The sequence below is a fragment of the Ilyonectria robusta genome (genome assembly GCF_021365365.1).
Source record: "Ilyonectria robusta strain PMI_751 chromosome Unknown BGZ61scaffold_6, whole genome shotgun sequence".
NCBI lineage: Eukaryota > Fungi > Ascomycota > Sordariomycetes > Hypocreales > Nectriaceae > Ilyonectria > Ilyonectria robusta.
In genome coordinates, this window is record NW_025764440.1 from 1,562,890 (window position 1) to 1,584,005 (window position 21,116).

Below are 21,116 nucleotides of genomic sequence, written 5' to 3' on the forward strand. Positions count from 1 at the left end.
CCCTGCAGCCTCACTATTAGTGCTTCCCAGCGGTAATGTCGACGGATGACGACGGATGAAACGTGGCGTGGTGAGGACATGATGGTTTCAATGCAGACGCACAAGGTAGCTCAAGTAGGTACCTACCTGCCTATCAAGGGCACTTATCGATAAAGACAAGCCCCGCAAATACTCGGCCCCTCTTTCCGCCTGCACGAGTGGCTGTCCACGACACCAAGGTCGGTCGGTCCGCGTGACTTGTGACTTGGATTCACCTCCCCTCACCCACCACCTGCGCTCACTGCTCTCAACCACATCGACATCTTCTCGCCATTTCCCGTCGTCGGCCACGAAGGCAGTTCCAAACCGCTTCAATCTTTCTACCGAGGATTATTCCGCCTCCGCTCGTCTACGCTTCCATCTCCGCACGCTCGACCGGTCCCCGAGTCCTTGGATAACGCTTCAACCCCACACCCACCCCCAGCGCCGCCATCTACCGCAATAATGAGTAGCCCACGCCGCAGGATCGAGACAGATGTGAGTTGAGGTCCCCCGAGAGGCCACTGGTGCCATCAAAGCTGACCACGACCTGGATCTTAGGTCATGAAGTACGCCGGAGCAATCTACCCATGGAATATGGTCTGAGGTGCTAACAGTGTCGCAGGATGTACGATGCAGCTCTGCGCAACTTTGACGGCGACTCGCTAACAGATACAGGCTCATGAGCGACTACGAAGTCACGTTGGTTAATGACAACAGTAAGACTCACCGGCACCAACGATGGTAAATATACTGACATACAGCAGTGTAAGCGCCGATCCTCCCGACCGACACCTCATCCGCCCCTAACCTCTTCCTCAGGCAAGAGTTCTTTGTCCGATTCAAGGGCCCGGCCGAAAGTCAGTACTATACAGAGCCCCTCAACTAGGTGTGTCCGCTGACACCTGGCAGCTCCTTTCGAGGGTGGCATTTGGAAAGTCCACGTCGAGCTCCCCGACACCTACCCGTACAAGTCTCCCAGCATCGGATTCGTCAACCGCATCTTCCACCCCAATATCGATGAGCTGTGAGTGAAATTCAACATCCAAATTGGAAGGCCTGGTTGGAAATGGGTGTACTAAAACGAGAGCCTTAGGTCTGGATCTGTCTGCCTCGACGTCATCAACCAGACATGGTCCCCCATGTTCGATATGATCAACATTTTTGAGGTCTTTCTGCCTCAGCTCCTGCGATACCCTAACCCCACCGATCCCCTCAATGGCGAAGCTGCTGCCTTGTTGATCAGGGAACCCAAGAGCTATGATGTCAAGGTCAAAGGTGCGCAACACCCGTCGATCTTCATCTCCGACCCAATGTTAACTGTGGAACAGAGTACGTGCAGAAGTACGCCAACAAGGACGCTGCAGATGAGGCTGGCGCCGAGAGCGAGGATGATGATGACTTGTCCTCGGTCGCTAGCTTCGGCGACGACGACGACGAAGAGCCCGCGGGTCAGATGGATGATGTATAGAGCGCCCTATCGGCACCGTATTAGCTCGACGAGCAATTGTTTCTCACGGCGTAATGGGATCAAGGCACGGCAAGGAGCCTTCATTGGACGGAGTTACAACCACCCCGACGGCCTCCACCCCAGACTGGGTTGGATCGAATTTTGTTTCATGGGTTTAAGGTAGGTAGGGATATATCACTGCGCTTTTGGCATTTGTTGGGCAAGACCAAGTTGGGGGACTGCTGGGGAAGAGCAGTCGAAATCGACAAGGAGCTTCGGCATCCTACAGCTGGTTTTGCTTGCCTCGTCCGAGGATTTAGCAGACAGAACCGCAGAATATTTGAATTTCAATAGGATTGCATCATAATAATGTCCCGGGGTATCTTAACTATATAATCTATGCTGTCCATGCCGTTTTTCATCAATTAATTCATCCTTCATTAATCAGAGTCGTAATTAACCAGTCCGGTCGAGACGCTCGCTTCCTGCACGAGGGTCTTTGGAGCCGGAGCTATATCTTCCTGTAGAGTGCGTTTCCGTTTCACTCCTGGCAACCTGGCAGGGGGTTTGGTTTCTCCAGCTCGAGTATCCCGTAGGAATGGGTCCTGGGTTGCTCGAGTGTTGCCTATGAGTTCTGACACTAGGGTCTCCTTTCTCCGCGACACCTCCTTCTCGGACTTGAGCAGGACGCCCTTGGATGGAGCCTGGGGTTTCTTGCTGGAGCCACCGCCGAACAAGGGCTTGGCGAGGGCGCGGCCTTGAGCTGTGTCGTCTACGGGACCAAAGTCGACCAGGGCGGCACGGCGGGAATCTTCTTCGGTTGCCGGCACCAGGTCGATCCCCAAGCTCATGCGGTCTTTGAGGTCCTCCGTTGCCGCAGCGGCGGTCTCGCGGCTCTTCCTACCCACGCGGAATGCGCGCCGCAGCTTCTGGTTCTGGGTGTACGGGTCGTCCCAATGGCGCTGCGACGCCTCCTCCAGATCCTCGATGCGCTCCGTCGCCCGCTTCAGCTGCTCGCGGTCCGCAATGGTCTTCTCGAGGCTCGCAAAGGCATTCTTGCGCAGGGCCTCGCGCTCCTGGTCGGTCAGGATGACGGCGTCGCCCTCGCGGGCGCGGTCCTCGCCCGTGTCGCGCTTGGCGGCGCCCTCGACGACGACGTACGCCGTGTTCTTGGGGTCGGTGCGCATCTCGATGTCGCCGCCGCACTCAGCGTGGCGGAAGCGGAAGGCCCAGACGGGCGTCGAGTGGTAGTTGCCGACGCGGCGCTTCTGGGCGTTGAAGCGCACGCCCTGGCCGATGACGGTCGGCCGCGGGCACGACGAGCACCAGATGGCGAAGGGCATCTCGAAGCGCACCGTGAGGGCGCCGTGCGAGGCGAGCTTGGAGGCGCGCGCGCCGAGGGCGTGTTTGCCGTGCAGGCGGTTGCCCGACGTGGTGCCCTCGACGTCGGGCGGGACGTAGCGTCCCATGTTGAAGCCCTGCATGATGGGCGGTTTGGGTGGGAGGAGGATGAGGGCGAAGACGAGGGCGACGAGGGCGACGATGATGAGTTTTCGCAGTATATAGTTCGTGGACGGTGGGCGTCGGGCCTCAAGGGTCGGGAGGTTGTAAAGGTGGAATCTGCGGATGGGTCATGGTGGCTGTTATTTTATTCGTCGTGATATTCTGACTTGTCTGCCTACAGCAGTCATGGAGGGGAAAATCGGCCTAGACGTCACTCAAGCTTGGACATTTTTAGTGTAGTCGGAATTTCTTCAATGTCCCCTCTCGTCATGACATCGCTTCCCGCCAGGGCAATATCCGCCGAAACACGCCAAAACCTAGCCATGCCATGATCTTACCGCCTGGAGTTGGAGAGCCAGTCGTCGACCAGGACGACAACTTTGATTCCGTGGGCTAACCTATCCGTTGCGGCCACCTCGGAGCATCCTAAGCTCTAATTGGCCATCTCAACCGCGTACATGATCTGATAGTAGAGCGTGACCGAAATCAAGATGCCATCCCTTTGCACTTGCTACAAACTACAATTCTGAAGAGGAAACCCCCAGCGCTCTCGACCCCACTAAACTCACAATTGGGACACTTAATTGTCTTTGTCTAGCTTCTTCCCGCCCTCCGGAAGCTTCCCGATAACGGGCTCCAGCAGCAGCGGCATGTATTCAGCAGCGTCCTTTCCAAAGGCAAAGTCGCCAGGCTTCACCTTGAACATCTCGTCTTCGTTTTCCGCGTCGGGGTTGACGGTTACGATGCGAGCCCCAAGCGCCTTGGCCCGCGAGATGTAGCCTGCTGCTGGCCAGACCTGCGCCGACGTGCCAATGACGAACATCAAGTCCTAGAAACTGTCAGCTTGATGAACTCGCTACCCAATCTTGTCCTAATAAGGGCTGGACAGAGGTATTGGGGAGGTACAAACCAGCTTCCCCGCCCTCATAAAATTGTCTATCTCAGCCATTACCGTTCCGTCCAAATCCTCACCAAACCACACCACGCCAGGTCGCTGAAGCCCCTCATTGCACGAAGGGCACTTGGGGATATCCTCCTCGGAGACGTGCTTAATCCGGTGGTAAGGGTCCAGCAGCGGGAGCTTCTCTCCCGGAGGCATGTCCACGGAGGCGGGGGCGAGAGCCGGGCAGAACGGGTCATCGTAATTGTCATTTTGAATCCAGTCGCAGGCGTTATTGGAACACTTGATGTCGAACAGGGAGCCGTGGAGGGTGCGCAGTTGCTCCGGTGGGTGGTCTGCCCGTTGCGAAAGGTCTTTGGTGGAGTCAGTGCCTCACTCCATGTAAAGACGGAGATTCCGCTTAGACGGATGGCACTTACTATCAACATTTTGCGTCAGGCATAGGAATTCCTTGTTCTCACGGGCCAGAGCAGCGAGCGCATGGTGGGCAGCATTGGGCTCAGCTCTCAGGCACATGTGGCGACGGTAACCATAGAACAGCCAGACGAGGCCCGGGTCGGTGCGAAAGGCGCTCATGGTGGCGAGTTGCGTGGCCTCATAATTGCGCCAGAGGCCACCGGCGCCGCGGAAAGTAGGCAGGCCGGAGGAGGCAGAAAGACCAGCGCCGCAGAGGGCGAGGATACGTTTGCTAGAGCGGAGGACCTCGTGGAAGGCCTCGACGTCGTTGTAAGGCGCCATGGTGCTGGTGCTGTACGAGCGTTGCGGGGTTGTGATGGTGACGAGGGGAAGTGAGAGTCTGGATGCGGCTGGAGTCTCACAAGGGTGGACAATGGGCGCGATGAAGATGCGCGTGACCGCGATAATAAACGTTCACAAAGAGGGATGGGATGGCATACATATAGTCCTCGTCGCAATGCAGAAGCCATCGCCGTACCAATGGGGCAGAGTCACACCAGAAGTCTGCAGTGCTGCATCGCGTGCTGCCTTGGACAACCCCACGACGATCACTGTAGGCGAGGCCTGTTTGTGGGACGCCGCAACCAGACAACAGGGAAAATGCACGCAGCTAAAGATTACAACATGTAGATTGGTGTGACTTGTCGCCTGCAGCACGCAGCACGCAGGTGACGGCCCTCATGAAGCAAGGCAGAGTGCGTGGAGGCTCGTGTCGAATGAACCGGCTGGGGTACGTTGGGGGAAAATGGTGGCTATGGACGCTAGGGATTGGCTTCCCTGCGATGACGTTAATTTCCGGGCGGGGCGATCTACAGGGGATTTCAGACTTTACCGGTTCTTCTGCCTCTACTATTGAGGTGCATCGGTAGTTAGTTTGGGGCAAGCAAGATAAAACCTCGATACCTTGATACCTGGGAAACGAATTCAATATGGTGACAATGATGATGTGATCCCAGGCTCCATCACGTATTAGGTTCGATCACATCAGGGCTGAGACTCATGGAAGTTGGCAAAAGACATGTCTGGCCATCTCATTTCCATATACGACTCTTTCTTCAATTATATATATACCAATACAATACACCTTTCTACTTGGAGGATGATCCGAAGATTTCCTTCAAAATTCTGACCGGACCCGATTTTTTTCCTTTTTCCCCGTTTTTGGAAAGCAATTTGTTCAGCCAATACTGGGTATCCAATGTATCAGGATGCTCTCCGCCCAATACCTTCTTCCTAAGAGATAGGTTCTTTCGGAATGCCTCCTCTGCCTCGTGATATCTCTTCTGTCGAAATACTACTTGAGCAAGCCAGTACTGGGTATCCAATGTATCAGGATGCTCTCTGTCCGATACCTTCTCCCTAAGAGATAGGTTCTTTCGGAAGACCTTTTCTGCCTCTTGATATCTCTTCTGCTCAAATACTACTTGAGCAAGCCAGTACTGAGTGGATACTGTATCAGGATGCTCTCTGCCCAATACCTTCTCTCTGAGAGATAGGTTCTTTCGGAAGACCTCTTCTGCCTCTTTATATCTCTTCTGCTCAAATACTGATCGAGCAACCCAGAACTGGATGTTTAATATATCAGGATGCTCTCCACCCAATATCTTCTCCTTAAGAGATAGGTTCTTTCGGAAGACCTCTTCTGCCTCTTGATATCTCTTCTGCTCAAATACTGATTGAGCAAGCCAGTACAGAGTGAGTAGTGTATTAGGATGCTCTCTGCCCAATACCTTTTGCCTAAGAGATAGGTTCTTTCGGAAGACCTCTTCTGCCTCTTGATATCTCTTCTGTCGAAATACTGATTGAGCAAGCCAGTACTGGATGTCCAATATATCAGGATGTTTTCTCCCTGACACCTCCTCACAGAGAGATAGGGTCTTCTCGAAGAGCTCTTCTGCCTCTCGATATCTCTCTTGATCATATACTGACAGAGCAAGCTTGTAAAGTGAATTGCACGTCCTAGAGTGGTTCCTTCCTGATACCTGCTCGTTGATATGCAATAACTCTCGGAGGATCTCTTCTCTCTCTTCACGTTTTCTCTGTTTCTCAAGACAAGAAGACACCCTCTCCATGGTTTCAATCGTGTCAAGATGATCTCTGCCTAGTTCCCTTATGTCATGCTCAAGAACTTTTCGAAACATCTGCTCTGCGCTGTGATACTGCTTCTCTCGATAGTAGGTTTCGGCGCGTGAACGTATATCTCGAATGTTCTCGAAGTCTTTGATGCTGACCGGGTCCTCTCGGATCGCTTCCGTTTTCCCAGTTGGCTCGCCTGTTGTCGAAGGTAAGAACTGCGGTCGAAGAGTCACATCCTCGGCATGGTTTTGGATAGTATTTCCCTCGTTGTTTGGTAATGTGTCACGGCCTTCTCTGGCGATGGGTGTCTCATCTTCAACTGTTGGCATTTTCGCATCATCTCTCGTCCCTTTCGTTGATAGTGATTGCGAGGAACTTTGGTGTACTACTTGAATCTGAGCCGTATTTCTCGTGATGCTTGGTGAGTCGTAATGATTGCCCGTAGTTGTCCACTCAGCAGTCGCCAACATGTCGTGGTTCATCTGCGGCCGGAATGGCACCTCTAGAGACCACTGAGAAGACTCATCAGAAGCGTTTGGAAGGCGTACATCTCCTTCCTCTGGTGGCGTCTGCGTGTTCAGTTTGATCCAACAATGACCCAGTGCCTCGTCTGCCGTAAGCCGTTTCGATGGATTCGAATTCATTACTGAACCAATGAAGCCGATTGCATCTTCACTTGCCCCCAAGTCCCTGAGAGCTGCACCAGGAAATTGGATTTGGTTGTTGCAGTATCTGTTGATGGATGTCGGGTTATCAAACGTAGGTTGGCCAGTAAGGGTTTGAAAGATGGTCTCTCCAAAAGACCACATATCTCCCAAGTATGGATCAGCAGCTTTAGAGTCTCCAATGAAACCCAGAATCTCGGGCGGCATGAAATTCCGTGTTCCGGGCACCATGGTAGATCCTGAGAAATCTCCAATCCGTTTGCTGAGACCAAGATCACACATCTTCACCCACCACGGTTCTGGTGGGTGGCTCTTGATGAGAATGTTCTGTACATCGGTGTAAGCATTATATCTTGATATTGGTATGCCTATTCCATAGGGGAGTCTTACTGCCGGCTTTAGGTCTCGGTGGGCGAACCGCTCTCCATGCATCATTGATAAGGCATTGAGGACCTGCGATGCAATGTCTAAGACTTGATCTTCAGGCAAGCGATTGTCAGGGCATTTCCGAGCATCAGAGAGATACTTGTGTAGATCTCCGAGCTCACAATACTCCATTGCGATATGGAGCCATCCAGGACTTGTATACCAACCACTGAATTTGACAAAGAAATCCGTATACTTCAATTCCTGTTTGTTAGCTGGCAAGAATTGTAGAGTATATAACAAAGCCCACCTTTTCATGGGAGAACTTGGCAAGGGACTCAAGCTCCCGAACGTATTGCGATCGCTTTGACTTGAAGTCGTTCTCCGACACACGAATGCTCTTAACCGCCCGATACTGAGGCAGACCAGGATTCGGCGCCTCCTTCAGCTGTAACTGTACAGATCCATATCCGCCAAACCCTAGTTCTTTTTTGTGTATCCATATGTCTCGTCTTTGCCTCGTTCGATGACCCGCCGATCGGGTGTGTATCGTGCAGCTTTGCTGTCCGTCGCTTCGGAAAGTTGCTTGCAGCCTTGAATCCCGCACCAGGTCGGTGAAGCCGTCGGATGGATTCAGATTCGCCATGTTCGATATCCGAAATGGAGGGTGTCAATCGGTGCGATATTTCAGCAGGCCAGTATCGGCGCCAACAGAGCTGACTAGGACCTTTGTCGAAAACGTTGCGAGGATGAAGATCGGAGGTAGGCAGTGCTCGAGGCAGGCCGCCAACACTTCAGCCCATCACGTGGGAGGATTTCGGGCTGCAGATGCGCAGCCTGATACGGCGGAGTGTTTCGGTGGCCGACGAGTCTCGGTTCTCAGAGGATGCAGTACATATGCGACCGTATTCGATGGTGACGGCAGAGGTTAATAAGCCGTCATTCGCCTAGATTTCCCCAATGTACGCCCCGCAAGACGAGGCATTTCGTCGCTAACAGCCAGGCTTAGGCGCCGGTAATTCACTGCCACAGCGCTCCAGATGGCGTGTTGGGACCAAGACCAGGCTTCAATGGCTTCCATTCCAAAGTCCCTGTACGCCTAGCGAGCACCTGTGTCATCACCCATTCCCTGGAGGGAGCACTGGCTCATGCCAATATTCCGGTATTTGGATTTGGGTCGATCCCCTCTGGCTTACAGATGTCTTAATTGGACGGCTTATTTCATGCCTTGGTCAACCAATATTGCCAAAACGACGGGCTACTATATAATCACAGAGGTTTAAATAGAGTATGGATGAACAATAAATTCTTGTCCTATCGTCAATTTTTGTATTTTAGTCGTAGGATTATCAATACTGGCTCAAGAATTACTATTATTATTAGAATTCTTAGTCAAATTTCCTACCTTTGACTTTATGTACTTGCAAGACCAAGGCTCGGCTGATGGTTACAATTTCTCCAGACATATTCTTCAAATGCTCGCATCCTCCTCCGCCGAACTTGGCGCCGGAGCGCGAACCATCCGGCCATTCTTGTGAATCTTCGTCAGAACACGATGCAGGGGGGCGCCTCTCATCCACTGCTTCTTGCCATTGCGGCTCATGACCTCAAGGGAATTTGTCTTGTCCCCGTCCTCCTGCTTCTGCTTCCTCTCCACCCTTCTTCCCTCGTCTATCCACTCCACCACATTAATGTCGCCAACTATAACTAGCCCGCTCTTTTGGCGACTGGTCATAACATTAAGTCGCGGCTCATCCGTCGTGAACCCTGGGCCGGACCTCCGTGTTGTGCCCATGATGACAACGGCAACATCCCCCTCGCGGCCTTGGAATGAATCAACCGTCGCTGCGGGCTGCATGCCAGAAATTATCGAGTAGTCCGACTTCTTGCGCATTGACTCAATGACACCGACGTTGGCCTTGTAAGGCGTGATGACAATGATACGGGCAGGGCTCACCTTTGTTGCCTTGACAAAATCACGAATCAGATCAAGTGCGACTTTGACCTGGCCGCGGTTCATCCTTGAGCCAGTAAACTTATCTACGGAGGTATTCGAGCGCTCGAGGTGTACAAACACCTCTTGCATCGTCCCGGGTTGAGCCGGAGTCAATTCTGGGTACCTTTGGTTGAGGAACGTCTCCAGCTGGCGGCCAATTTGGTGTCCTGGGAGGCCAATATCGCAGCCTAGGCCGTACTCGATAGGCACGTCGCTGTAGAACTCATCGTGGCCGAGGTCGAATAGCCCATTGGCCATTCGGAGCTGGGTTCGTAGTCGGTATATCGGCCAGCCAGTTGCCTTTAGGAACGATAGAGGAGAGATTTTCCCGTCGTTGCCTAGGCGGTTCAAGAGGTTTCCGCCAGCATCTTTGTCGCCCATGGTCATGACTGTAGGAGATAACTGCATCTCGTCGCCCGCCATGAGACATGGCAGGAGGGTGTTGCCCCACACCGTGTACAAGTCAGGCCGGCTGATATTCGCAGCCTCATCAATAGCAATTCCCCGAGCGTGCTCGTTCTTCCAGGTGGCATATGGCTCCTGACAAGATCGCACCGGAGTCGTACACACGATGTCGGCAGCGAACACAATCTCTCTCATGATCGCCTCAATCTCGAGTCGGGGAACAGTGACGCCTTTCTCGTACTCGGCCATTTCCATGGCACCAGACCCGTAGGCGCGGAGTCGCGCCAAGTCATCCCTCTTGTCTATTGTGTCACGCAGCTTGAAGATAGCTACACTATCATCTGGATGAAGTTCTTGAACACCAGGGGAACGTAGCAGCACAAGTAACCAGAACGCAAGGGATAAGTGCATCGTCCATTTGGAAGGGGGCGTCCACCACCGGTTAGGGGCTGCTGCATTGCCAATACGAGGGCTTTTCAATAGGTTGAAGAAGGCCTCGACCTCATCATTTATCTTGTTGCCACGAATGACGAGCAGGCGGCGAGCTCGAGAGGGATCATCAGCCTTCTTGTCCTTGTTGTAGCGGTTTGTGACACTAGCCGTGATGCAGCCGAGGCGTGCAGAGAAGTTCTCGACAGCAACGTGTGTTGGTCCGCTGCCGTAGATCTTGCCTAGTGAGGACATGGCGATCGTTCCAGCAGCCAACGCAGTCGTCTTTCCAAAACCCGGTCCCTATCTCATGTTAGTGCCAATTAATGGTTAGGACAAAGCTGTGACTTACTGCGGTGATGATACCTAAGCCAAGGGGCCGCTTGCTGAGGTACTTCTGGAATCCAGCGCGATCACTCGGAAGAGCCTCCATCATTAATGCCTCTATGTATCGCTCATCATTGGTTTCGAGAAAGTTGGTCATAGGAAGAGATCGAGCCTCGTGATCAAAAAAGTGCGGGAACTCTCGCTTCGCTTCAAGCCGCCAAGTAGGGTAGAAGCCAGTGCCGCGCATGAGGTCTCGGTGCAAACCCATGCGGAATCTGATCTGAGCGTCGGTTGGGACTGTGATCGGGCGGGTGTTGGGATTCGTGGACTGTACCTCAGTTGGCATCCCGTATGCGGCAACGTTGGTCGGCGTTGCATTGGGGTCGAATACGCAAACCGCCTCAACCCTTCGCTGAACATCCTTGAGTTGAAGGTCGAAGTTTAGGGCAACCAAATTCTATCGGTCACTCCTTTCTTTCAATGACGAATTGGCAGCTGTACGGTTTTCGAAGACCTTGACCTCGAAGTCGGGACCACGATCTGTATACTCCTTCAGAGGCCGGCGGACAAGAAGAACTATATCGTCTTTGTTCAGGGGGTGAGAACTGAGAGTAGAACTTTTTCCAGGATGCGGCATCAATCTGGTATCCCATTTAGCTGGTCGTTCGTCGCTGGAGTTCTTGTGAAGATTGAGCTGAAGGAATTCATCTTGGGTAAGACGACGCCATGCAGCGCTGTGTTGCTTACGCCATTTCTGGGTGACGGGTATGATGACGCAGTATTGATCCTACTGTTTGGTCTTATGAGGGACAAAGTATGCCCGAAACTTCGTGTCTTTGATGTCTTGAGCAATCTGGTGAACCCAAAAAACGTCCTGTACTTGAGACTGCGTCAAGACAGCCAGGTGGGCATTGTCGTCATCGAAATACCAGGCGGGTGCAAACCGACCACCCTTAGCCTTGTTGAGCATGGTCTTGTACCGATCCTCATCCCAGCTGTGTTCCGTTCCGTACGGGTAGCTAAAGGGGGGAGGAAGCCTTGCCTCAGTCCACTCCTTTTGAACAATGTCCTTGGCTGCAAAGACGACGAAAATAAACTCTTGCTGCTCCAAAACACTTAGTAAAGTGCTGTCACCGACAACAGGTTTGTTCCCATTCAGCCATCCCTCGCTCTCGTGGCCTGGGTTGGCGAAGGGCATACCCCATCCTTGGACCTTGCACTGGGCGTGTTTATTCACCGACACCTTGAGCAGTGAAAGCTCTGTACTAGAATCGGGGAACAGGCTACTCAGGTGGCTGCTAGGCTCGATTGCCTCGACCTGGGAGGTGAACTGGTCGCGAGGAAACTTGACAGTGATGTTATGCGTCTCAGTCGGCACTGCCCTACCATTCAGCCCAAGTGCACGATCCACTGCGTCGCGTTAGCAAGCTCTTGGGCTCTAGCAGGGCACAGTTAGAGCCAAAACTTACTAGCATGGCGTGTGCCAAAGCCTTCATCTTCGTTGTTCGGGCCAAGTGGAAACTCCAGCGAGAAACCCATGCTGGGGTCGGTGTCGGCCAAGCTGGGCAGGAAGAGCTTTGTCGCGATGTCACTCGAGGCACCGAGGCCTTTGCCACCAAGTACAGGACCATCTAAGTCGCCAATGACGACGGTACAGTGTTTCCACCAGACTTGATTGGCAATAATGGCGACAGGCGTCGTAGTTGAGGGAACGGCGGGAGTTGAGGAAGGGGAGGGAGTGATAACAGTAGGTTGAGACATCGTGATTCCTTCACGCCAAATCTGTCGTCCAGCAGCTAACTCCTCGATGTCGTAGACTCCTCTGCGGCGGCTCGATTCGCCAGATTTTTTCAGGGTTAAAGTGAGATCACAAAGCCAATCAAAGGCCAAACTTCATACGAAGCCGGCGGCCAAAGGAGTTATGTTGGTGAACAGAGAGCCGTGAGATCACCTATTCCAGCGTCGCTCAGCGGGCTACCTGAACCAAATGGCAGCAAGGGTCTTTCGCGGCGGGTCAGCAAAATCCGGACAAACCCCTAAAATTGAGAGGAGGGATACTGAAGAGTGAATTCATACAGAGTGTGTTGCAGAAAAGAAGAGTGGGACTGGAGAAGGCAAGTTATTTTAGTTGAAGAAAGCCCACAGCAGCCAGCGGTGGCTCCGGCCTCAGGCAGCCAAGACCTCATACAGGCCCCGTTCCATTATCCTAGCTGGCTACTTTAGTGACAGCCATCACAATACACACATGTTTGACCTCTTGGCGGGTTTTGTTTGCCTCTTTTAGTGCATGGCTGTCAGCCAAAGTGTTTGGGTAGGCCAGCTGCCATTAACCGAAACAAGCAAATCGTATCAATATTAGTCGTCGATACCGAGTTTGCGACCAAGCTCGTATTTATTCTCCGTATTATATGCTGTTTGCGGCCCCCAGGTAGTATACCGAAATTAGGCGGGCTGTGGAGAACGACAAAGACAAAGTCAAGTTGGCCCTGTTACCCTCGCGAATTGCTCCGGAGACTTTGGCTCTTAAAAGAGGTCTGTTATTAGCAAACCTACACGTTTTTATGTGCATATGCAAGTGCATTTTCTGATTCTTAAGATAATTGTCCATCATATACTTAATACAGCAGCTTATAGAATAAGAGTATAAGAATGGTGCTTAGTATTTCTTTATATCTGCTAATGGTATCCTTTGTGGGAAGAATTTATTAATAAGAACAATTCTCGGCATCACCATACATCATTTAAATATGCATTTTAGGCATATTGATTTAGCTGGGGCTTGGGTGAAGGGGCTTGTGACTGTGCAGTCCTCTTTTCTCTGCTCTAATGCCGACCATCTTGGCAGTAACTCCCATGCGAGAGGAGGGGAAGCGCCAAAGCACAATGTCGTTATAGAATATACCTTTATTACGGAAACGCATCAAAGAAGTCTCGAAAATAGACAAGCGAAAATGGCAGCCGTGCTATGGTTGAATATTTAATTTTCGATTTTTACACCAGAATGGGATGCTAATTATTATTTCCAGGGAAGCTTTTAAAACCTGGCAACTCGCGCTTGATTACGGAAAGTCCCATGTCGCCTCGTATTTCGACACACCACCGCATCACGCCCAGCACAGTCCTGTTCTGATCACAGCGGCCTATCATATTCTTCCGGCTATGATGGGGAAACACGGTGCAAATACACTGTCATATCGGCCAGAATATTAGCAATTTAAATAAGAACTGAGACCACTTGTCTGTTCGGCAGTGAACAACAAATGGTGTAGGTCATTTCCATCATCCATCTTGGAAAGATTATCATCCCAAACTCCTCTTACCTAACACTAACCTCAAACCTCACTCCCAGTCCTAAGTATTATGCCCTCTTAATTCGTCAACACGTAGCGATACCGCGCCTTGCCGGCTTCCATATCCACAATCGCCTGGTTCGCATCACTCATCGGTCGCTGCTCGACCCACGGATGCACTTTCTGGTCCGCCGCCAATTGCAACATCTCAGCCATCTCCCGAGGCGACCCTGTGCTTGACCCTGTAAACTTGATGCGTCTCACGATGAACGTGATTGGGTGCACTGTGTACCCGCCGTCGTCGGGGTTGCCCACCTGCACAAACGTGCCGTCCGTCTTGAGCAGGTTGAGGTAGTCCTGTATCGGAACCTGTCATAGGTTATTAGTAGATGACAATATGAAGAGTCGCTCAACTTACCTTGGAAGAAGATAGGGTTGAGATGATGAGATCCAGGCTCTTGTCGTTCTTCTTGGCCCAATCTGCATCATCCTCCGTCGCGATATACTCATCCGCTCCCATCTTCAACACCTCATCTCTCTTGCTCGTACTCCTTGAAATGCCCACCACCCTGTCTGCACCGAGTGCCTTTGCAAACAACACGCCAAAGTGTCCCAGCCCTCCAACGCCCACAATGCCGACCTTCTTGCCCGGCCCGCAGCCGTGGTGCTTGAGCGGCGCGTACAGCGTCAAGCCGCCGCACAGCATCGGCGCCGCGTATTCCGACGCCAGCCCGTCGGGGATCTTGGCCACAAAGTGCGACGGACATCTGTGGTGCGTCGCGTGGCCGCCCATGGACTTGCCACCATTGTAATGCGTCGAGCCGTACGTCACAACCATCTTGGAGCAATAGCTCTCGAGTCCCGCCGCACACTCGTCACAATCGCCCTGGCGCCCGAGGCACGAATCGTTTTGCGCGCCGACGCCTACGCGATCGCCCACCTTGATACCGCCTTCAGCCTGCGAGCCGACACGTACAGCGATACCGACAATTTCATGGCCTACACAGAGAGGGTACGGAGCCTCACCCTACAGCCTCATTAGCTCTCGTCATCTCATCACGCATATGTCGTAATTGCTCACCCAGCCGCTACGAAGCATGTGAATGTCAGAGCCGCAGATACCACTGTGAGTGACCTGGATATCGACATCGGTCTCCTCCCACGGCTTAGGCTCAAACTCCTGCCAGACCATGTTCCCCTCGACGGACTTGGGGTCCAGGCCAAGCCAGCCCTCGAATTTGTAATCTTGCGTGGTCATTGTGTATGAACGGTGTATTAGTTAATTGAGTCTACGAAAGTCTAGCCTATTTAATTCTGCAAAAATACTCCATGGAAAGATCATAGAACCGAGGTTGATGACTTGAAGCCGGAGGGGTTAGTGGATATTCATGACGCTACCCACTACTTTCCTGCTGACCCCGCCCAGCGACAGTTGGCATAGTCGGTTATAGGAAGAATAAGTATCCATTTCTTTAGGAAGTTTATAGGATCGAAGGTAGTGTTGAAGGCCTTGGGTAAGAGCTTGCATCTCCTGGGCAGCGAGGCGGGGTTTCGACAACTGATAACCTGTTCCGATGCTCTCCCACTTATTTCAGACGTCATGATGCGCCTCAAAAGCTTTTCCGGAGTAGAAAAAGCGATGAATTAGGACGACAAGCCACCTCAGAAGGCAGCGCCATCACTCCTTCAATGCAGTAATTTTTCTATTCCAGCGCTGTTGGCACCATTTACCAGACCACCGGTACCCTTCTCTCGAGTGTAAATAGGCTTAAATGTTGTCACACCAACTGCGCTGGCCGCTGGAAAGAGACCCCGCAGCGACCGCTGTGGTGGGAATGCGGGGACTGCCTGCAGCCCACGCCTAATTAACTGTGGGACGAGGCAAGCCATGCTGCTGCCGTGGAACAAGTTATCCGAAGCCATCTTGGCCCAACTTCCTGTCATTCCTCGGCTGCACAACAGGTTTTGGATAGACAAAGAGGCGAGATGAAAATCTTCCGCACAAGGAAACCTCATTTCCCTCAAACAGTCTGCAGGAATTGAGGAAACAACAAGTCGGCCTGTTGGACGAGAGTTTAATCCAACCCATGGCCCTGGAATGATCCAGGCGCATGACATCAGTTTCATATAGATTTCAACTCTCGGTGGGACGAGGACTGTCCATAGCCATTCCACCCCAACTTTTCGTTGGTAGTATTGGATCCTCACAGGGAGGTCTTTTGTACCAGATTTTCTTCCAGGTTGATCCCTCGTCATGGCCCGCCCAACAGCACCCAACTCGAACGTCGTTTCCGACAGAGGAGCCCCATACCGGATAGACGCCGAGTGATCAGCACACGTCTATGTACAACACTAGAAAATTTATTAGTCGGCAAACACAAGTATCCAATTGATTTGCCCGTAACCTTGACGGATCCATCCCAAAAGCATAGTCCAGGTACCGATCGGTGACATGCGGTGGAACCTCCTGTCACAGAATTGTGGGCGCAACCCGCGCACCCCGATCCGATCACTATTCCTGGCCTCATCGCCGGATCCGGACGCCGGAAACGCGAGTGGAAGAACGGCCGGGTAAATGAATGGTGCCGTACACCACAGCCGTGTCAAGCAACGGCGAGAGCGCTCACTTGGTGTTCCGTAACGGGCACCTCGCACCCGGTCAACTGATATTCGCCTAGAACAAGCGAGGGTTGTCATTGCATCATGATTGTCATCGCTGCACACGAAGAGTGGAAATAGGGCCTCGTCTGATACACTGGGACAGTGGATCAATGATGGATCGAGGGGATTCTGTTGGTTGCGACGAGGTGGGAAAAAAGGGGAGCAACGATCAGCTCGTGTCAAGTGGAGTTGATTATCGTGTCGTGTTTCGGGGTTGACTGTTGGATCTTCTGGTTCTCCACCAGGGTTGCCTGTCACCTTCTGTTTAAAGGTTGTCAGTCAATCAATTTCAGTCGTCTAGAGGAGAATAATCGCGCGGTATGGTGATCGCTTGGCAGTTTAGCATAACATTGTCCGCACCTAGACGGACCGAGGTGGTTCGATGATCCTCTTGGCTTCTGAAACTCAGGGGTTCGTTTCGAAGCAGGGGGGTCGTTCAGCGGTTGGCCTCCGAGAACAATTGGAAGGTTTGCAGGCTGGACAAATCCGGAGAGGGAGAGAACGAATAGCGGATCTCATCAGTCAGCGGCGGCAAAACGAGATCCGACGAGGGGATCGGCTCCGACCGAAAAGGTCCTTCTCCATAATATTCGTACACTTCAGAGATGGGGAATTCGGGTTTCCCGCTTTCGGTGCGGAATAGAGCGGAAGGGCGGTCTACGAGTCCGAGCCGATATGGCTGGTGAGTACGAATCCGAGACAGGAAGGCATTCCGTAGGATCGACGTGCGTAGTGTCAAGCTGGTCGCAGACCAACGCTGTCTCAGGCCGTGAGGGTGAGGCAAGTGCCTCCGGAATCCCACACAGCACACAGAGGGGAGGAAACAAAAGCAACACATGGGGTCTGAGGTGGTGAAACACGCAATCAGTGTTGCCGAGCGCATGAGCGGTGAAAAGGCAGTGAGACTTGGCGTGGCTGCGTGGCTGCAAGTTGTGAGCTGCCAGTCGAATCGCAATTGAATTTGCAAGACATGCTGTCAGCATTGTCAGCACGAAAAGCATGATCTAGAAAATGTAAAGGACTGCAAAGATGACAGGACCCTTCGTCATGTCGCAGGCGGCAGCCAGAAGCCACGCCAACCATGCGGCCACCATGGCTGCAGCAGCGCCCAAGATCGCACGTTGCATGAGTGAGGGGCGGGAGGCGACGCGATTCGCGAGCGGGTGGCCCTGGAGCAAGCTCGCGGTCGTCCCAGGCCATCCCAGGCATCCCAGATGGGCCCAGGAAGGGAGGGAGAGCGAGTGGGAGAGTGCCGGGGTGTGATGGGATGGAGGGGAGGATGCGCCGCTGACTGGTCGCCGGACTTCCATCCCACAAAGGGCTCAGACAATCCCTCCCAATTCCCCGACCCCTAAAAGAAAAAAATCACCGACAAGCAGCCCTCCCCTCCGTTACATTGGAGCGTGGCCTGGCAGCGGCAGACCTCGCCCGCCACGGCCATGCCAAGTGCCTAACCCCAGGTCGGCCAAGAGCTGGAATAAAATTAGAAAATGTTCCTGAGGGAGGGTCGTAGCTTAGCGCAAACCTAGACGGGCTGGGCCGGTCTGTGGACTGGAGTGAAGCTCGTGATGGCAAACCTCTTTCGGGTTATTTTGGGTTGGTGGACGGAGTGGTGGTGTTCCGCATCCCGCGTGCCCAAGTCCTCGTGTCGATCCGGCCGGGAAGAGAGCGAGAAAGTGACGTCGAGGGTCCAGTCCAGAACAGGCGGGATGGGCGCGGTGGAGACGGCTGGTCGATGGGACATGATGGGATCATTACTACCATACTACGTAGCATGGAAGCATGGAGATGGAGGGACCCTGGAACGGCCACTGCCCAATCAGTCTCTCACAACGTCTCACCAGGCTCACCCGCCTCGAGCTTCACCAGCCCGCCTCAGGACTTCTCCCATGCAATGCATCATGCAATAGTCGACCAGCCACGGCGCGGGAGCGGCACCAACAGCAAGCCGTCCTCAGCCATGTTGGAGGAAGCCACAGCTAAGGCTCACTGAGCGGCTGCCTTGGGCGTGCCCTGGAGCCGTCCCACCCGTCTGAGCAGTGCCGTTCATACCTTTGGGCAATACCAAGAGCAGGCTACGGGAGACCAAGAGCCGCTAAAGCCAGCCGCGCGATAAGGGCCTCATCTCTCATCTCGCAGCATTTGCCAGCAGCCGTGCCCCGAGGCCTAGAGCCGACTACCCCCAGGGACTAACGAAAGCCAAGGACGGTGGAATACGAGTGGTTGAATAGGTCTCTGGGCGGGACTAAAGTCTCTGGGCGGGACCCAAAGCCAGGTGAATTCTGGTACTGATCGACTTGGGGTGACCCGCGCCAAGGTGCGAGACCGAATTGCTCTCTCGTGTTGCCGTTGCTCAGGCTTCATACCTACCCTGGGCGGGTGACCTTTTTGGGCTCGGCGTTGCCAAGACCAGATAGCAGGTCTCTACCGAAATGGGTGAAGTGAGGGCGAAAGAGCAAAAGGACGAGGGGCGACGAAGCTAAAGAGGCACAGGTGGACGGTGATACGAGACGACGGGGGCCGGCAATTGTCAACCGCCGGGGGGGTTACATACGTCGCTGCGCACGGCGAGCGCGATGCGATAAGGTACCCAAGCCGACAACAGAGCGCACAGCGCAAAGACAAGGTCAGCAGGACGGCAAGGACATGAGCAAGGAGCAGAGAGAGATCTGAAAGCCGTCTTCGCCGTTTGATCTAGGATTCCCTTGCTTTCTGGCGTGACCAAAGCGTCCATCTCTGCAGTGCGTCGCAGCCCAGAACGCACCAAGGGCTTCCCAGGGAGCGAATCAAATGGGCAAAGCCGTCGCTCCACCGGCCATAGGGCGACGACGGACTTGTGCACCAACCAAACTCCAGGCTCTCCAGGCTGCGGGCTGTGGGCTGTGGTCCAGGGCCCAGCTCCACAGTGTTGGCCGCTGACCCTTTGAGCGAATGCATGAACGGGCAGAGAAGCCAGGTCGTTGGCGGTTTGGCGGAGACCCTTTGCTGGCGACCAGCCCTCTTTGAGTCAAGCAGCGGGGAGGCGCAGGGGTGGCTTGACTTCTCGGCGTTGACGGCACACACCAGTCTCGAGAGAGAGAGTGGGTGGCCTGGTAACAATCCCCAGAGCCTTACGTAGTGCTGCCCGCTGGAACCTTCTGTTTAGATGCCAGTTGATGGCTTACAGTTGCTTGCCAAGTGCTTGGTGAGAAGTGAATAACAAGGTGCTTTGTTGTTGGGAATGCAAAGCATTACGATAGCTCCTCTTTAGTGCAGAGGCAAACATCAAGCCACTCAAAGCCTGACACCTCGTGACCCGATGCAGACTGGCACTCCGGTCATTTCCCTTTGTGCCGTGCTGTGTCAAAACACTACACCATCCGGGGCGGTTCGCGGCATTCACGGGCACCGCACAAAGCCTCAAGCATGAAATTGCCCTCTGAAGATAGAATGCGCGCCTCGTATCGCACATGCCCTCCATGCTTTGACCACGAGCCTGTTTCGTCTGTCGCGCTCCCCCATGTGGACCCTGGAAGACTGGAGGAGGGGGGGAAGACAGTGGAGGAACGAGCCGATCACCCAGGGCATTACGGCTATCTCGTGGGCGTTGCTGGGGACGGGCAGCTTCGTGACGGGTCCGACGGGGCCCGCCTGGCACCACTCGGCCGTCTCGATATGGCAGGGAACGCAGGGAACACAACACGAGAGGGAGAGGGCCCTTTCGTCATCGGCGGATAGGGCACCCAGGCGGCGGGCGAGCAGTACGAGACAGCCAGAGAGCAGTTCCCGGGCCGGGTGGTGGTGAGTCGAGCGCACCCACAGGCCGTGAAGCTCGTGTTCTAGACGACGGACAATCCGACGACGGTGATGGAATCGCCTCCGGCACAGAAGTCCGGGATGGCGGCACCCGACAATGGCCATCACGCGCACGGCATAGGGCAGAAAGATGCATAGATGCAGATGCAGATGCACAACCCGAATGCAGACTTGCTCGGTCATGCCTTGTCAGCCTGGAGGCAGCTCAGCAGCGCCTTGCGACGCATCTGGACCGTGGCGCTGGCGAGGGAGAACTGGATTCGCTGCAGTGTCTCAGCCGCCGACGCCCCCGTGGGTTCCCAAGCTTGGCCTGTCTTGGCTGTCTTGGGCTGTCTCGCTCGCTCTGACTCCCACTCTCTCTCGCCTCTCGCAGCCCACTCTCGCTCTGACTTAGTGACTCTGCTTCGTACAAGGGTCTCGCATTCAGGGATCCGGCCCCTCGCGCCCTCGTTAGCCCCCTGTCGCCTGTCGCCTGTCGCCCTGTCGCCCTTGGCAGGCCGGCGTCAGGGGGTCCTCGTCTCAAGCTCCACAGCCCCCAAGGCGAAGGCGTCGACCCTCTGCCCCAACCGTCGCCTCTAGTTCAGACTGTCCCGGCCGGCCTTTTATTAATATCCAACGCTTCCGCCTCTCTTTGACAGCCTGCCCTCTTGCTTCTCGTGTCCTTCGCTATCAAACTATAATACCTTCTCTACGGTACATCTGAGGCTGTCTCATCTCTCGTTTGACGCCCAACCTCGAACTTGCTTTCGTTGCCATTACAATCGCTCCTGCAACTGTT

At 53.8% G+C, this 21,116-nt stretch overlaps 8 protein-coding genes across 8 annotated transcripts; 1 reads left to right on the plus strand and 7 right to left on the minus strand.

The window, feature by feature from the left end:
• The first annotated feature begins 80 nt into the window (after window positions 1-80).
• BGZ61DRAFT_448080 (ubiquitin-conjugating enzyme/RWD-like protein) lies at window positions 81-1,877 on the plus strand. The gene is given in 8 exon segments (XM_046245430.1): window positions 81-516; window positions 580-588; window positions 601-602; window positions 697-737; window positions 840-878; window positions 931-1,045; window positions 1,115-1,296; window positions 1,350-1,877. The coding sequence occupies 8 exon segments, from the start codon at window positions 484-486 to the stop codon at window positions 1,487-1,489; spliced, it is 561 nt and encodes a 186-aa protein (XP_046106986.1). The 5' UTR covers window positions 81-483; the 3' UTR covers window positions 1,490-1,877.
• Window positions 1,568-3,385, minus strand: BGZ61DRAFT_200576 (CWC16 protein). The gene has a single exon (XM_046237909.1). The coding sequence runs from the start codon at window positions 2,950-2,952 to the stop codon at window positions 1,909-1,911; it is 1,044 nt and encodes a 347-aa protein (XP_046106987.1). The 5' UTR covers window positions 2,953-3,385; the 3' UTR covers window positions 1,568-1,908.
• BGZ61DRAFT_200587 (DHS-like NAD/FAD-binding domain-containing protein) lies at window positions 3,252-4,809 on the minus strand. Its single transcript, XM_046237910.1, has 3 exons — window positions 4,292-4,809; window positions 3,882-4,225; window positions 3,252-3,800 (listed from the first exon to the last, which is right to left on the minus strand). The coding sequence occupies exons 1-3, from the start codon at window positions 4,608-4,610 to the stop codon at window positions 3,552-3,554; spliced, it is 912 nt and encodes a 303-aa protein (XP_046106988.1). The 5' UTR covers window positions 4,611-4,809; the 3' UTR covers window positions 3,252-3,551.
• Window positions 4,810-5,416: 607 nt separating this feature from the next.
• Window positions 5,417-8,292, minus strand: BGZ61DRAFT_586794 (kinase-like domain-containing protein; the record flags this gene model as incomplete). The annotated part of the gene is made up of 3 exons (XM_046256457.1): window positions 7,746-8,292; window positions 7,460-7,690; window positions 5,417-7,396 (listed from the first exon to the last, which is right to left on the minus strand). The coding sequence occupies exons 1-3, from the start codon at window positions 8,079-8,081 to the stop codon at window positions 5,417-5,419; spliced, it is 2,547 nt and encodes an 848-aa protein (XP_046106989.1). The 5' UTR covers window positions 8,082-8,292.
• A 614-nt stretch (window positions 8,293-8,906) lies between these two features.
• On the minus strand, window positions 8,907-12,353 carry BGZ61DRAFT_530607 (AAA domain-containing protein; the record flags this gene model as incomplete). Its single annotated transcript, XM_046253579.1, has 5 exons — window positions 8,907-10,568; window positions 10,618-11,049; window positions 11,107-11,326; window positions 11,384-12,002; window positions 12,062-12,353. The coding sequence occupies 5 exons, from the start codon at window positions 12,351-12,353 to the stop codon at window positions 8,907-8,909; spliced, it is 3,225 nt and encodes a 1,074-aa protein (XP_046106990.1).
• A 1,607-nt stretch (window positions 12,354-13,960) lies between these two features.
• On the minus strand, window positions 13,961-15,140 carry BGZ61DRAFT_476050 (zinc-binding dehydrogenase; the record flags this gene model as incomplete). Its single annotated transcript, XM_046248767.1, has 3 exons — window positions 13,961-14,251; window positions 14,301-14,909; window positions 14,964-15,140. 3 exons carry the CDS (start codon window positions 15,138-15,140, stop codon window positions 13,961-13,963), a joined length of 1,077 nt encoding a protein of 358 aa, XP_046106991.1.
• Window positions 15,141-17,008: 1,868 nt separating this feature from the next.
• Window positions 17,009-17,955, minus strand: BGZ61DRAFT_200728 (uncharacterized protein). The gene is made up of 2 exons (XM_046237912.1): window positions 17,583-17,955; window positions 17,009-17,516 (listed from the first exon to the last, which is right to left on the minus strand). The coding sequence occupies exons 1-2, from the start codon at window positions 17,851-17,853 to the stop codon at window positions 17,143-17,145; spliced, it is 645 nt and encodes a 214-aa protein (XP_046106992.1). The 5' UTR covers window positions 17,854-17,955; the 3' UTR covers window positions 17,009-17,142.
• Window positions 17,956-19,711: 1,756 nt separating this feature from the next.
• Window positions 19,712-20,831, minus strand: BGZ61DRAFT_200635 (uncharacterized protein). Its single transcript, XM_046237911.1, has one exon. The coding sequence runs from the start codon at window positions 20,519-20,521 to the stop codon at window positions 19,943-19,945; it is 579 nt and encodes a 192-aa protein (XP_046106993.1). The 5' UTR covers window positions 20,522-20,831; the 3' UTR covers window positions 19,712-19,942.
• Window positions 20,832-21,116: the final 285 nt, after the last annotated feature.

Coding starts and splice junctions, on each gene's coding strand:
- BGZ61DRAFT_200728 (XM_046237912.1), bottom strand. CDS start 17,853: ATGGAAGTCCGGCGACCAGTCAGCGGCGCATCCTCCCCTCCATCCCAT. Junction 17,517..17,582: donor CGCCTGCGACATGACGAAGG/GTCCTGTCATCT, acceptor CAATGCTGACAG/CATGTCTTGCAAATTCAATT.
- BGZ61DRAFT_200587 (XM_046237910.1), bottom strand. CDS start 4,610: ATGGCGCCTTACAACGACGTCGAGGCCTTCCACGAGGTCCTCCGCTCT. Junction 4,226..4,291: donor CCTGACGCAAAATGTTGATA/GTAAGTGCCATC, acceptor ACTCCACCAAAG/ACCTTTCGCAACGGGCAGAC. Junction 3,801..3,881: donor TTATGAGGGCGGGGAAGCTG/GTTTGTACCTCC, acceptor GACAGTTTCTAG/GACTTGATGTTCGTCATTGG.
- BGZ61DRAFT_200635 (XM_046237911.1), bottom strand. CDS start 20,521: ATGACCGAGCAAGTCTGCATTCGGGTTGTGCATCTGCATCTGCATCTA.
- BGZ61DRAFT_200576 (XM_046237909.1), bottom strand. CDS start 2,952: ATGCAGGGCTTCAACATGGGACGCTACGTCCCGCCCGACGTCGAGGGC.
- BGZ61DRAFT_448080 (XM_046245430.1), top strand. CDS start 484: ATGAGTAGCCCACGCCGCAGGATCGAGACAGAT. Junction 738..839: donor CACGTTGGTTAATGACAACA/GTAAGACTCACC, acceptor ACCTCTTCCTCA/GGCAAGAGTTCTTTGTCCGA. Junction 879..930: donor ATTCAAGGGCCCGGCCGAAA/GTCAGTACTATA, acceptor GACACCTGGCAG/CTCCTTTCGAGGGTGGCATT.